The sequence below is a fragment of the Eptesicus fuscus genome, chromosome 16 (assembly GCF_027574615.1).
Source record: "Eptesicus fuscus isolate TK198812 chromosome 16, DD_ASM_mEF_20220401, whole genome shotgun sequence".
Classification (NCBI taxonomy): domain Eukaryota; kingdom Metazoa; phylum Chordata; class Mammalia; order Chiroptera; family Vespertilionidae; genus Eptesicus; species Eptesicus fuscus.
The window spans coordinates 58,264,803-58,280,270 of NC_072488.1; the positions used below are offsets into that span (position 1 = coordinate 58,264,803).

The window sequence follows — 15,468 nt, forward strand, 5'->3', positions numbered from 1 at the left end:
CGGGTCACGTGACTTGCAGCACAGCCAGAAGGTAGACGTCTCCTGTCTCGCGTGTGCGCACAGCTTCTGCGCTGGTTTCTTGAGGAGCGCGCGCAGACTCAGAGGCTTCGCTTCCTCCCTGGCTCGGCCAGCTCACTCCCGGTGGGCGGGGCGAGAGCTGAGCTGGGAGAAGAGGCCGGGCGGCAGCTGCGCGCATGCGCAGAAGAGAACTGAGGGATCGGGCGCGGTGGTCGGCCTGGCTTAAGATATTTGAGACAAGATGCAGGTGAGCAAGCCAAGGGGCGCGAGGCCTGGGGGCTGCGGTTGCTCGTGTACCCCGCTAGGTCCGCGCCGACGGCGGACTGTCCCGTCCGGGCCAGCGGGGAGCGCCAAAGGCCACTGGCACGGGGGACGCTCGCTAGGCCAGGCCCGGCGCAGGCGCGGTGCGGGAGGGCGGGCGTGTTCCTGCCGGCTGGGCGTCTCCCTCTCAGGGTATCCCACCCCCAAATCTCCGTTCTTTGGGGCTACCTCTCTTTGAGGTCGTATCCCACCTGGCAGTTACTTATTACCCATTAACTCCCTTACTGAGCACCTGAACAGGCGTGTTATGGACCCTTTGCACGGATCGGGAAACTGAGGCTTGGAGAAGTGAAGGGTCCCTCCTGGGGGGGGTCCCATAATATAAAGCAGCGGTGGAACCCCTGTTCCTGACTCCACTTAGAGATTGGGGAGGGGTTCGTTACACTCTTTCCCCTAACGTTGGTGTTCAGGTTGAGGGGGCTCTCCTGGCTTTCAGAACTCAGCCCGAAGAGCCCCGATGCTCAGTTACTTTCCGTCTTAAAACAAGATCCTCTTGTATTGTCCTTTTATTGTCTCTGGAATTTGACTAAAACCCAAAGGAAAGTGAAAGAAAATGAATGAAAACACAATGAAAATGGATGCTTTTATGAGCAAAAATCTGTGACAACTAAGTCGTCAAGGACGCTCCCCCAAAGGTCATTCTGCTGCCTTCCAGACCTCGCTGTGGGCAGGAATTCTGATTAAATGGTTTCTGGCTCAGTGGAAAATGGGAATGAAGTTCGTGTGGGTTTGGTTGGGGCTAGAGGCATTGAGGCTGGAGAGGATGATCCTCTGCAATTGCAGCGTGTCTGCCACAGACCAGACACTCTTAAATGCTGGTGAGGAAGCTCCAGGCTCCATGGCTCCTTTGCATTCTTTATCCTTCAGGCCCCTCCTTAAAAATGTCACCTCTTCAGAGGCCTTCCCTGACCACCGAGTTGAAAGGATTCTGTTCGTTTTTCTTTTGCTGTATCTCAGCTAAACCGCGACGTGGAGTGGGCTGGAGCCTGGCTATCCCAATGCCCTTTCCACAGCGCTCCTTGATTACACATTTCAAACCAGATCCATTAGCAAGTGTCCCTGCCAAGCTGTGCAAAGCCAGTGTTTGAACAGTTGGGTTCTGGAGCTAAGAGCCCACTTTGAGATTTATCCTTCTGACATTTGCCTGGTAAATTGGACTGGTACCAGCATGGCAATGGCTTCCTAAATGCTGTGTCTCCTAGGCTTGTTAAGATGAATTAAGCAGATACAACTAAAGGGCTTAGAAAAGTATCCAGGGCCCAACACTCATCAGGTGTTAGCCATTGTGAGCTATTCTGTGGGTCTCAGCTCTTCCTCTCAGGTTTGGCTGTTTGTCAGCCTAGCATCAGGCTCTCCTCATGCTTCTCCTGCAGCCGCAGGACTTGTAGATGCTCAATATCGCTGCTCTTGGCCCTTTGAACATGCTGGTCCCTCTGCCTGGAATGTAATTTCCTAAGTTCTCATGTCTGATTCCTTCTCACCCTCCAGATATGGTTAAATGTCACCTCTTCTGAGGGACCGTCTTTACCCAACCTGTGGAATGCAGGCCCTCGTAATTCTAGGTCAGCAGCCTGTTGGCCATTGCACTTGCTACAGTTTGCAATAAGTCTGTGATTGTGTATTTAGTTGTTTGATGCCTGTCTCTTCCTCTCGACTGTAAAACAGGTGGCTCTGGTATTCACCACTCTTCCCTACTATTGCAATAATTTACTATTGCAATAAGTTCTTGCTCAGTAAATATCTGTTGAATGAATCACTCTAAGTCATTAACAAGAATATTGGATAAAGTCAGGTCAGAGCCTTGGTTTCAGCTTTGATGTTAATCTGCACATCATATCCTGTTTTATACCCCTCAGTGATTGGGGGGCGGGGGGAGGACAGGAAGAAAGGAACAGGGCCCCTGAGTCTTTTGACACTTTCTCAGAAACATAATTTGAATTTTTCTTCCCACCACCTTTCCTTTCCCATTTGACCCCTTGCCCGACATGGCACCCTCCTTAGTGGACTTTGCACTCATAGTATATGTATCCTTGGTCCCCTATTCTAGGACCCCAATGCAGACACTGAGTGGAATGACATCTTACGCAAAAAGGGCATCTTGCCTGCAAAGGAAGGTTTGAAGGAACTGGAAAAGGAGGCAGAAGAGGAAGAGCAGCGAGTGCTTGAGCAGTCAGTTGGTGAGCTGGCTTTTATTACTGTCTGTTCTGTGTCTGCCTGGGTAGGAAACAACTTTCTAAGCCTCTAACTGCTTTAGTGGAAGGATCCTCTGAGCAAGAGTTGGGAGCCAGGGATTGAGGTGCCCGAATTAATGCTGTGGGACCGCAAGCAGGTCATAGCATGTCTCTACCTGTGTCTTCCTGGGCCGTAGAATTAGGGGACTTCAAGGCTCCCTTCATTTCCACAGTTCCTTGTGTGTGTCAGATGAGCACATGACAATCTTAAACTTGACTTTCTCATCTGCGATTCACTTGGTATCATGTCATGGAAATCTGCTCAAAGTTTATAGTGTCTGTATAATTCTGAGATTATACTTTATTCTCTTTGTGCCTTGATTGAAAATATTTAAATAACTTAATTTAGGGAAGCATAAGATGTTTACAATGTGTGGGAGCTGAGAGAGGGGTTTTCTCAAAGGTAGCTCTACTACCTGAATCGGAATCCTTGGGGTGCTTGTAAACACTCAGTTCCTACTGAATCGGAATCTCAGGAGGGGGGAGAGGAGGCCCAAGAATGTGCATTTTAAGCAAGTGCCTCAAAGGATTTCTGACTCACACTAGAGTCTGAGAACTACTGACACAGAATCCCATTTACATATTAGAGCTAATTTAGAGAAGGTCTTGTTACAAAGCGAGTGGTTATTGAACGATTACTGTGTGCCGTGTGTTTTTCTGGACAGGGGGGCTTTAACCGTGCACAGGCCAGACAAAAACCCCTGTCCTTGTGGAACTTACACTGTAGTGAGAGACAGACAATGAACAATACATAATGAAACACAGGAAAAGAAGGCAGTGAAAGGGCCTTGAAAGGGTTGGAGGAGAGTTGAGTATAATTCTAGATAGGGTCAGAGAGGACCTCACTAGGAATGACATTTGGGTAGACATGAGGGAGGTAAACAGCTAGTTTAGTGAAAAGTATGTTGGAGAATCTGCAAGGAAGCCAATATGATTAGGAGAGAGGAGTAGTAAGTTCGGAGAGGTAACTAGGGGTCAAACCACTTGGAACCTTGTAGCTTCTAGTAAGGATCTTGATTTTATGTAGTGAGTTGGAAGTCATTGGAGTTTTATGTTTCAGCAAAGGAGTGACATGTGTCCTTCATGTTGGCAACACCATCCTGTGGCTGCCTTCCTGAGCATGGACAGTGGGGGGCAAGGCAGGAAGTATGAGACTAGTCTGTAAACTACTGCAGTAATTCAGGCAAGAGGCCGTTGGCTTGGACCAGCGTGGTGGTGGTGGTAGAAATGGTGAGAGGTGGTCAGGTCTGGATATATTTTGAAGGTAGGGCCAACAGGACTTGCTGATGGATTGATCCTATGAGGGGTGTGAGAGAAATAAGTCTAGGATGACTACAAGGCTTTGGGCTTGAGCCACCAGAAGGATGGAGTGACCCTAACGGAGCTGAGGAAAGCTAGGAGAGAGCAGGTTTGGAGGTGAGATCAGGAAGTCTGTTTTGGACATAGTAACTTTGAGATTTCTTATTAGACAAATAGAGATGGTAAGTGGGCTGTTGGGTATGTTTTTCTCCAAATCAGAAAATAGGGGCTGGAGGCATAAATTTGGGAGTTGTCAGCATACTACAAGCCAAGAGATACTATCAACAAGGGCGTGGCTATAGATAAAGAAGAAAAGGGATCAAACCAGCAAACAGTCCAAAGGAGGGCAGTCTTAGGGGTGGGAGGAGAGCAGAGCGTAGGTGTCCTGGAAGCCAGCGGAGGGCAGTCTTTCACAGAGGAGGCAGTGATGGGTTGGATCACATGCTGCTCAGTCGAGAAATGAAGATCATTGTTGACCTTGATAAAAGCAGTTCTTTGTTGTGATGGAGTGGGTGTCAGGAACAAAAGCCCACTTTGATGGTAAAAAGCAAGAGTGTTTATGGAAATAAAAACAAAATACAAATGTTATAGCATTTTCTTAAAAGAAAAGATAGAGTGGCCTAAAATACCAAGAGCCTGTGATAATCCCTGTAACTCTAGGAAGGGTGTGCTCACTGTGGGAGGACACCCACTGGTCTCCTTCCATCTCCTGGGAGACAGGAGGACTGTGATACACCACCCACTAGTGTATGGGCTTGCTCTGCCAGGTGAGTTATAAACTTGGGAAACCTCTCATTCGTGGCCTTAACTATGGTGTGTAGGAAAGAGTCAAGCCTGTAGATACCAACACACTAGTTCTCTTTTTAAAACACCCCAACTTATTTTTACTAGTGTAATACCTGAAGTACTTTGCGTCCTGGTTTTGATGGGCTGGGAGTCTTGGGTGTTGCATGCACATCTTTAGGAGAAAAGTGAAGGAAAAAAACAAAATGCATGTTTGTCCTTTAAATTTTTTGGTTTTGCTAACTTAATTACATTCAGTGAAAACATATGAAGATATGACTCTGGAAGAATTGGAGGATAATGAAGATGAATTTAATGAGGAAGATGAACGAGCTATTGAAATGTACAGGTTAGTGCCACCCAGAGGGACTGGTTTTTTTGTGTGGCACTAAAATGTGTGTCATTTGAAAAATGAATTTTTTGACTGAGATCACATTTGGAAAAGACCATAATTAAATAATAATATTTCAGATTTCAGCAAACAGGTGTTAGACTTTTGCCATGTGGCAAATAGATAAACCTGGACCTTTATGAAGGTTGCTGTGTGAAAGATATACATGTGTGCGTGTGTGTGTGTGTGTGTGTGTGTGTGTGTGTAAGATAACTCACTCCTCCTTGTTGTGCAGGCAGCAGAGACTGGCTGAATTGAAAGCAGCTCAGCTGAGGAATAAATTTGGAGAAGTTTTGGAGATCTCAGGAAAGGATTATGTTCAGGAAGTTACCAAAGCCGGAGAGGGCTTGTGGGTGATCTTGCACCTTTACAAACAAGGGTGAGTGAGCTTACGCTTTGTCTTTCGGTGCTCATTTGAATTTATATCTTGAACATCTTGGGTTTATTCCACATTGGAGGTTGTTTTATCTTACATTTTTTTGTGGCTGATTTGCCCAAACCTTAATGCCTAATTTTTGTCTTAAGATTTTCAAATTAATATTTGTGACTAACACAGATGCCTTTGTTATGGTGTAACAATAGAGACTTTACTTTTATTGAAAATAAACTCCTAAGTTATTTATTCCTCTAGAGAAACCCTGGCTTTTCGTAACCCCATGTAGGAATCACTCCCGTGGGTGGCGCGGTGCCTTGGTAATGATTGTCCACAGTGAGTGGGGCAGTGGTCCTCCATGTTTCTCACCTCCAGGCCTGTCCTCAGAGCAGGAAATACTTTCTGACGTATTTTACACGTTCTGGATCTTGAATATTCTGTCATGGAGAAGGGCATAACAATTATCTTTTACATTGATACTGTTTTTCCGACTTACATTTCGGAATATTAATTTGGACTTTGGATTTTGAGTTCTTCACTTTTCCTGAACATATTAGAAGGTTTGTGGCTCTTTTAAATATATTTTTTTTATTGATTTCAGGGAAGAAGGGAGAGGGAGAGAGAGATAGAAACATCAGTGATGAGAGAGAATCATTGATCGGCTGCCTCCTGCACGCCTCCCATGGGGATCGAGCCCACAACTGGGCATACACCCTGAGCGGGAATTGAAGGTGACCTCCTCGTTCATAGGTCGACACTCAACCACTAAGCCACAGAATGTTTTTTTAAAAAATGTTAATTCATCTTGACTGGAGTAGCAGATCCTCTTGTGAGTTTTCACTTAGGGCAGAAGGCTAGTTGAGCTTTGTTCTGTGTAAATGCAGAATCATAACTGCGTCTATTTTTTTTTCTCTCTCACTATTGTTTCCTATTTCTGTTTTATAGGATTCCCCTCTGTTCCCTGATAAACCAGCACTTCAGTGGACTTGCCAGGAAGTTTCCTGACGTCAAATTTATCAAAGCCATTTCAACAACCTGCATCCCCAATTATCCTGATAGGAATCTGCCCACAATATTTGTTTACCTTGAAGGTGATATCAAGGCTCAATTTATTGGACCTCTAGTATTTGGTGGCATGAACCTGACAATAGATGGTAAGGGCCTCTTTGAGATGGTCCAGGGCACATGAGAGGTGGCCAGTGCATGGAAGAGATGGGAAGAAGCATATTTCATCTCTCATCTGAGACTAGTCAGTGGGGCAGAATAACTGAGCTCTAATGATTCTCAGTGAAAAGAGGACATGGTGGACTTTTAAAATATATTTAATATTAATGTTTTTTGTCCCTATAGTTGAATGTTTTAAATTATAGCTCGAGATCACATCATTCGTTTTTGTTTAATTCACATGAACGTATTAGGACAGATGCATAGATATATAGATATAGATATAGATATAGATATAGATATAGATATATATAAAAAGCTGTTATGCTAAGTGTCTGACCAGTCGCAGTGAAACACACCACCAGAGGCAGACGCTCAACACAGGAGCTGCCAAGCTGTAGTTTGGCAGTGGCGGTTCTCGGGTGATGCACCTTGAAACCAGAGAGCAGGGAGCCCGATTCCTCGTGGGGCTGCGGATTTCACCTTCAGCCGTGGGTTATATTGTTGCTGAGGCACTGTCGGCCCCAAATCTGGTTTACTGCACACTCGTGTTTGCATTCCACACTCTGTACTACAGCAACTTTGCAGAGTGCCCTCTCACACTTTGAGACTCCTCCGGGGATGTCGGAGAGCCAGTTTCGGCCTGATCCCTGCAGGTCAGGCCGAGGGACCCCACCTACTGGAGGCACCCCGCTCATTCCACAGATGCCCTTCGAGCCATGACACCACCCAGGTGTGGCTGGCAGGGGGAGGGACCGACGGGGGTAGAGACCATGAGAGGTTGACTCCAGGGCGTGTCTGGCCCATCACACCCAGTCCCACTGCTACCTTCTAATTAATTTCCTTTCAATGTGCACGAATCCGTGCACCAGGTCACTAATATATATATATATATATGCACATACACATACATATGTATTATACACATACACATATATGTGAATCATCTCCCTAGAAATATTTTCTCAGTTGAATGTCTTAGTAACTTTTAAATTAAATTAAATTAAGTCTTTTTAATTCTTCCTCTTAACTTGTAACCAATGTCTTTTTATTCCTTTCTGCCTGTTAAACATGAGGTGTCAAATCCTATATAATAAAAGTGTAATGTGCAAATCGACCGAACTGCAGAAGGACTGGTCACTATGACATGCACTGACCACCAGGGGGCAGACACTCAACACGGGAGCTGCCCCCTGGTGGTCAGTGTGCTCCCACAGGGGAAAGCAGCTCAGCCAGAAGCTGGGCTGACAGTGGTGGGAGCCTTTCTCACCTCCGAGGCAGCGCTAAGGATGTCCGCAGGGAGTGGGCCTAAGCCGTCAGTCGGATATCCCTCGAGGGCTCCCGGACTGCAAAAGGGCCCAGGCTGGGCTGAGTATACACACACACACACACATACACACACAATGTGAAAGAGAGACTGAGGCCTGAGGGCTTCCTGCTAGGTCTAAATCTCTTTATTGAAATAACCTGTCTAACTATGCTTTAGTAGTCTTTAAAAACATGTTCAAATATGATTACAGGACAAATATGTGACACCTTAATCAATAAAGAAAAAAAAAGAAAAGAAAAAAAAATATGATTACATATTACTTTGTAATATTCCTATATAACTATATAGGAATATTCCTATATTCCATATATAACTCTATATGATAGTCAACTGGGAAAAGTATAAACATACACATCAGTATGTTACATCAGTTATTCCAGTGCGTAAAGGCATATAGCATGCATATATGTATGAATGTATGTGTGGATTTAATGTATTTTTGAGTCAAGAATCAGAAATCTTAAGCTTGGGTTTTGTGTGTTTTTGGTGTTTTTTTTTAAGAAATTGGTTGAATTTTTGTAACATTTAACTGAGAAAACTGAAAATGCTGGTTTGTTCATCTCCATGAGCACTTTACAGACTATGACTTCAGTAAACTTGGTTGTCTGACTATAATGGCAGGACCTAGTTAACAGAGCATTGCTTTAAACCAGGCTGCTGTGGACTTTCTCCTGCAGTCACTTAGTTCTGCCTGGACCCTCTACTGATTTTGCTTCACAAGGGCTCACTGATTATCAGAGAGTGAAATACAGTAACTGAGGCATTAGTCACTCATTCATTTTGTGGTAATTTTTTTTAATTAGTTGGAACAAATGAGCAGTTCAAAGATGTCATCACCCATTTAGCCTTTGACTCTAATAGATGGGAGATATTGGACATGAGGCTGAAGAATTTCCTTTTGTTAACTAAAATAGGACTTATTGATCAGATAGCCAGCAGGACTGTGAAAAGAATTGCCTTTAAATGCTTCATGCTGATTTCTTTCCTGGGAAATAGTGGAGTCTGAGAAACTAAAGTTATTAGGAGACTTAGGTGTAGTCTCTTCTTTTAATTACCAAATAGGTCCCAATGTATGTAATATCCCATCTGATCTCATTGTCTGGAAAAGTGTTTGAAAGTATTTTTGTTTTCCTTCTTCAAGGTCCGATTTTTTCCTTTCTTCTAGGTACCTTGTAATTATGGCACTAAAATTAAATTGTCATCAAATGTTGATTGTAGTTTCTGCATAGAAAACATCTGACTTGGTGAGAGCCCTGTGCAGTCTGACTTAGGTGATTTGTTTTTTCTTTATTGCTTAGAGTTGGAGTGGAAATTGTCTGAGTCTGGAGCAATCAAGACAGACCTGGAGGAAAACCCTAAGAAGCCAATTGAAGACGTCTTGCTGTCCTCGGTGCGCAGCTCCGTCCCCATGCGCAGGGGTAGCGATTCTGAGGATGACTGAGCTGTGCTGCGGTACTGTCCTGCCCTGCCCGGTGACCTCTTGGTTCCTGGGTTGATGCTCAACCACTGAGCCACACCGGCCGGGCCTGAGCTTTCTTGATGTGACAGATGATCCGGATTTTTTTTAAAAAGGAAAAAGTAGGATGAATCCTTTGTTTTTTAGTCTTTTATAATTATGTTTCAAATATCATAGTTCTCAGGAATAATCATTGCTGGGAATCCTATTGGATTTCTTAGAACTCTTTTTAAATTAATAACATTTTCTTTAAAAAAATAAAGACCAGCTGTTGGTATGGCAGATGTCTTTGTTTTCCTCACTTGTGGTTTAAGAAAGCTGTAAAACTATTCACTATTTATTCACATATCATTGCATAAAAAGGAATGTGGAGTTTGTTTTAATGTGAATTATATACAGAGAGAGATAGAAACATCAATGATGAGAGAGAATCATTGATCGGCTGCCTCCTGCACCCAAAAAACTGCAAACTAAGCTTTACAGTTACATTAATGTTTATATTTATTCTTTTATAAAGGTAGCAACAGGAGTAATAGCTCAAAGGAATGATTGATAGGAAAAATATCTTAGTATTTATTCTGTTTGGAAGAATATGCAATGATTTTTATAAAAACAAACACTGTCTTCTTAAAGCAATAACTGAAAGATCTCAATTTACTGCCACTTGGGTTAAATATTTTTTCCAGTTAAAATAGTTTTTTGTCTCAAACTGTTGAGATGTCAGCTAATCTCAATTACTGCAAAAGGCTACCTTAATTTTTTTAAATAAACATATAAGCTTGCACATAGATAAACAGAATCTCAATTAATAAAAAAACGCATCAATATATTTTTCTGCCTACAATCCTCGTAGCATTTATCACTTCTTAACAAATCAACATTAACAGAATAATTAGGGGAAATATTATTCCCTAATATTTGTGTTGAATGATGTAGCATTTAATGCTGGTTTGAATCTTAAAAATATGAATCAGAGAGGGCACAGAGTTCCTTCTGATTATACTGTAAAAATTATTTTTGCTGTAATTCAACAAATGACAAGTAGCTTTGATTCATCCATCAGAACTGTCTGTGTTAGTGATTATTGGTTTTTCTACACACATGAGAGCCAGCGCTCTGTCACGTTTTACCTTGAAGGATCTTTTCTGAAATTTTCATTGCAGGGTTGATACAAGCTTGGCAGGTCTGTCACTTGAAGGAGAGCTGCTTTCTTAGGTTTTCTGTGTGAGCTGACAGTGAAATGAAGTGCTGTGGGAGGAACACAGGTGAAGGCTCGAGCACTGCATCTCCTAAGGGCTGCAGTTCACGCGGCTCCCAGGAGAAGAGAGAACTGTGCTTGAATGTTGGCGGGCAGGTGAGCAGTGTCCACAGTGGTGGCGCCTATACCAGATGGGATTCTAAATGTTTGCTGTACCACTTGGAGCTATGTGAGTGTGTAAACTGCCTCATCATCTTGCCTCCAGGCCAGACTAAGACACTTAGTTTGTGGTCAATTAAAGCTCAGTTGCCTGTGGATTTGGCTCATGAGCCCCATCTGGCCACAGGGCCTTAGGTCCTAGGTGCTGTTTAGTCATGATGACCAAATTTGATACAAAAAGATAGAGAGACCGTCTATGGCCACACCACTGAATGCGCCCAATCTCATCCAAAAAGAGAGAGAGAAGCATCTCTATCCTAAAATTAGTATTGGGATTTAAAACCTGACCTGCAGATTGCTACAGGTTAATAATTCTGGGAGACTTTCCTATAATATTCACCATTAACTTCCTTCATTTGGAGCATTTGTGATGTGACAGAAATGATACAACTTGGCTCTTGAGCATTGAGTTCATCTATTCCACAGCAGAAAAGCGACCAGGGAAAACATAAGAATGGGACCCAGAGTCTGTCTTCAGGGGAAACTGAAACACACTAAGACTATGGTCAAATACAGCGGATTTTTTCTTACTTTCCTTATTTGTGGAAGAGAAAAAGGATGTCAGTAGATGGAGTACACCTTCATTGCAAACCTAAGTTTTCGTTCTCACTCGTCAAGGGTACAGACAACTGTTTCAGCAGAGGCCCCTCCCATGGTGGTTTCTGGAGTGTCAGGAGCACTTCAGAAAAGTACTGGATGGAAAGGTACTTTCTGAGAAATGTGAAAGGGCTGTGTAGAACAGCGGCCACCAGTGATCCACGGACCACCGGTTGGCAACCCCTGGTTTAAAATGGTGTCCCCTGTCACCAGTGCCTAAATTTGTTGTCCTCTGTTACCTTCAGCTTTCAATCCAGTTTTCTTATATAATAAACACAAATTTGGACAAAGTGCTTTTCAAATGTGACAGGCTAAAATGTTGTGATTGTGTTTCCTACTTTAGAAACATGTCCTGATGAAAGTGATTTTGTCCTGCTATGGAAACCAGTTGTTACTCATAAATACAGCCTTTGGACAAGTGGCTTTCAACACATATTCTTGATACTGTTCACATTTACACAGCAGATGGTGCAGGCCCTCTACCCTCTGCACACTGCCCCCCACTCAGCAACTCCACTGGAGACCTTGTCACTTGTGTGCTACGAGGACTCCCCTTGGCTTTCAGTCTCACCACCCCATGCCCATCCTTGTCTTCTCTTTCTGTTTGACCCTCTCCTCTCCCATAGTCTTTAGGACTTTGTTCCAATAAATCATCTTGATTTCAGTCTCTCCCTAGATGCACAGCGTTAGGCAGTAAGAGTGTTTGGGTCCTGTGGCAGAGACTGCTGTTTGCCTACCAAGTATCCAGAATTATCTAGTTCCACTCAAGCAGCAACGGGACCAGCTAAAGGATCAAACTCCCAGCCTCCCTTGGAGCTACAGATTGCCAGAGGGAGGTGGGCACAAGTTTCATAAGAGAAACACACAGGCATGTGCCCCTTTTGGACTTAATCCCCTTCTACTTTCTGACTAAAGCATCCATGTGATTGCAGCCTACTTAGCATAACATTCCTGATGACATTGTGGGGCCAATACAACCCAGCTCCTGACTGCCCTCGTAGACTTCTGTTATTGCAAAAGGAGTAACTTCCATCCTGGTTTCTCTTAGTAGCAGCTGCAGCATTTCCCAATAAAGCTACCAGGCCACCGCAAAAAAAAAAAAAACAACAACAACAGTTATCTTAGCTTTCTACTCCCCACTTTTCAAATTGCTTGACCAACAGAAGAACATCTGTATTCCTGTCTCTACTTCGTCATTGCCTTCCAGTAACTTCATGAGTTAGAATTTAGGACTTCCATTTCCAGTGTGTGAAGAACTAGGTACTTGGAGGGGGTATGGATGCAAAAGGGGCCATACTAAACCTGGCAAGCACAGGGGATGCCTGCATGGCTTGCATGGCTGGTCTTACAAACTCAGAGGCTGAAAGTAACCACAAAAGATGGTCTGAAATGAAAACTTCACTAAACAAGTCATGGCGAGTAGTCATGCCCTAAGCCTGTATCTTCCTTTACAAAGATCAGTCTTTACCTTAACCAAGCCTGTCTAATCTTTTTGTATCTATGATAACATACCTTGGGAATGTCAGTGTAACTTCCCCTTTTCAGGACCCCTTACTACACCAGAGCAGAGACCACAAAACCGATCATTGTTATTGTGTTAATTGTTAATTATCCTATACCCACCAATGTAAAAGAAGTATGTGTCTATTTGTTTTATGCAATCCCAGAGATTTCCCCGCTTTACTTTCTCCCACCTCCCTAATCTATCACCACTGGGTTTCATGTAACCCTCCTTATGCCTCATCCTTTGATTGTAATGTATAAAATGAGGTGCAAAACTGCCATTCTCTGGAGCATTTTCTCAGTCTGTTGAGATTTTGCTTCCTGGCAATTGTCATCAGTTTGACTCAAATAAACTCATAAAAAGTCATACAGGTTTGGACTTTTCTTATGTTAACATTTACTTGGTGTAGTGTGGCAGGATTCCAAAGAAGCCCACCCAAGACCATCTTGTAGACCCCGACCCATTCTCGGTACCAGCAGGGGCCCGAGGACTCCTCATTTTGTATCAAGTGAATTTGGGTGAGTTTCCATTGGAATTTCAGACCTCCCTGTTTTAAGGTAAGAGGGTGACTTTATTTCAGCTTTTTTTTTTTTAAATCCTTGAGGTGGAGCTAAATGTAAATGGTTGAGAGAACCCAGGCTAAAGAAAAGAGTGGAGATAACTAAGAACAGGAGGGAAAAAAATTAGCTTGGCTTTTCATTTGGAATTGCATTCTGAAAATCTGAGCAAACATTTTACCTCATAAATGACAGCCTGAACTCATTCAACTCTAAAGATGAGAGGCACTTCCTCCAGCCCAAATCTCAGGTATTCCTAGGTGACTAACAAGCTTTGTGGAGGTGTCAGAGGATAGTCCTTATTATGTGCAGGAGCCACATAGGAAATGCCAACGAACTGTAATGAAATACTTGACTCTTCTGGGGCCATGCACATACAGGTTGGTTACCTAGCATTTGAGCCCTCATGGCTGTATTAGACTGTCAGGGAAAGAAACCAAGAAATGTAAGAGGGTTGAATGAGATTCAGGAGGTGACAGCCCCTTGGAGCTCAACCCATAAGCTGCCTCTTAACCAGATGAAGATAATGATTTCCTTTGTACACAATATCCCTGGAAATTTGTTCAGACTCCGAAGATTTCAAAATAAAACATATTAACATGGGAAATCATGCCTCCAAGGCCAGAAACTCCCAACCTCAGCCCCCATTAATATTCCTGCAGATATCTATATATATAAAAGCCTAAGTGACTGGCCAACTGCCCCGTAGCTATAACATGCACTGACCACCAGGGGGCGGACTCTCAATGCAGGAGCTGCCAAGCGACAGCAACTTTGCAGAGTGCCCTCTTGCACTCCGGAACCCCTCAAGGGATGTCGGACTGCCAGTTTCGGCCCAATCCCCACAGGCCAGGCTAAGGGACCCCACTGGTGCACGAATCCGTGCACCGGGCCTCTAGTAAAATAACTAAGAAGCCTTTACTTGCAAGTACTTACAGAAATGGAAATATTTAACTAGAAATGTTACTAACTTTATATTCTGAAACCTAATTATGTTTTACTAGAGGCCCGGTGCATGAAATTCATGCATGGGTAGGGTCTCTAGGCCTGGCCAGCGATCAGGGCCAATTGGGGCCTTTTGGCTGCCAGCTGGGGCCTTCCTTCATTCCACACTGCCCCTGGTGGTCAGCACACGTCATAGCAAGCGATCGAACTTCTGTCATATATTAGCCTTTTATATATATATAGATTGTAATCAGTGATACTAGATTCATGCCATCTTAAAAACTGAGGTAAAATATACATAAAATAAAAATAAACATTTTAGTCCTGGCTGGTGTGGCTCAGTGGACTGAGCATTGTCCCATGCAACAAAAGGTGGCCAGTTTGATTCCCAGGTCAGGGCACATACCCAGGTTGTGGGTTCAATCCCGTCAGGGTGCATATAAGAGGCAGCTGATCAATGTTTCTCATATTGATGTTTATCTCCCTCTCCCTGTCTATCTAAAATCAATAAAAACATATTTTTAAGAAAATTAGCAAAAAATTAAAAAACATTTTAAACTATACAACTCAGTAGCTTTAGAATCTGAATAATGTTGTACAACAATTAGCTCTCTGATTCTTAAACATTTTCATCACTGTGAAAGGAAGCCCTATACCTTTTCAGCAGTATTTCCCATTCTCCCCTCCCCGATCACCTCATTATCACTAACCTCTTCCTGTTTCTATAGCTGTGCTTTTTTATATTATGGTTCTTCACATATTTAACCTTTTGCACTCGGATGTCGAGTGTGACTTGACACGGTTAGCATTAGAATAAAGGAATCGAGAAAAAAGCAAGCGAGTGCAAAGGGTTAACTTCTAATTGACAGAGCTTTATTAATCATTTGTATTATTATTTTACTCACTTTTTGTTTTTATTTATTTATTTACTTATTTTTAGCCATACAATATACAAAATAGATCAATCTCTATGCGGTCTCCATTTTCGGTCCTCAGGTAGGGTTCTCTCCTGGGAGTTTTCTGTTGATTATTCAGGAAGTTCTTCTGTATTTTAGTTGTAATTCCAGCTACTATAATAAAAG

General features: G+C 43.2%; 1 protein-coding gene across 2 annotated transcripts; it reads left to right on the forward strand.

Annotated features, from left to right (window-relative positions):
* Positions 1–131: 131 nt before the first annotated feature.
* PDCL3 (phosducin like 3) lies at positions 132–13,244 on the forward strand. Of its 2 annotated transcripts, XR_008558510.1 has the most exons (7): positions 132–265; positions 2,387–2,516; positions 4,911–5,001; positions 5,279–5,422; positions 6,362–6,570; positions 9,209–9,488; positions 11,724–13,244. XR_008558510.1 is itself a non-coding variant. In XM_008160577.3 (6 exons), exons 1-6 carry the CDS (start codon positions 260–262, stop codon positions 9,349–9,351), a joined length of 723 nt encoding a protein of 240 aa, XP_008158799.3. In that variant the 5' UTR covers positions 132–259; the 3' UTR covers positions 9,352–9,648. The 2 variants fall into 2 exon arrangements, 1 of the variants encoding a protein (XP_008158799.3); XM_008160577.3 differs by lacking the exon at positions 11,724–13,244 and having other exon boundaries at positions 9,209–9,648.
* The last annotated feature ends 2,224 nt before the right edge of the window (positions 13,245–15,468 follow it).

Bases quoted from the DNA above. Each gene is read 5' to 3' on its own strand.
- PDCL3 (XM_008160577.3), top strand. The intron at 5,002-5,278 runs GTTAGTGCCACC...CTTGTTGTGCAG, and splicing joins CGAGCTATTGAAATGTACAG to GCAGCAGAGACTGGCTGAAT. The intron at 5,423-6,361 runs GTGAGTGAGCTT...TCTGTTTTATAG, and splicing joins TTGCACCTTTACAAACAAGG to GATTCCCCTCTGTTCCCTGA.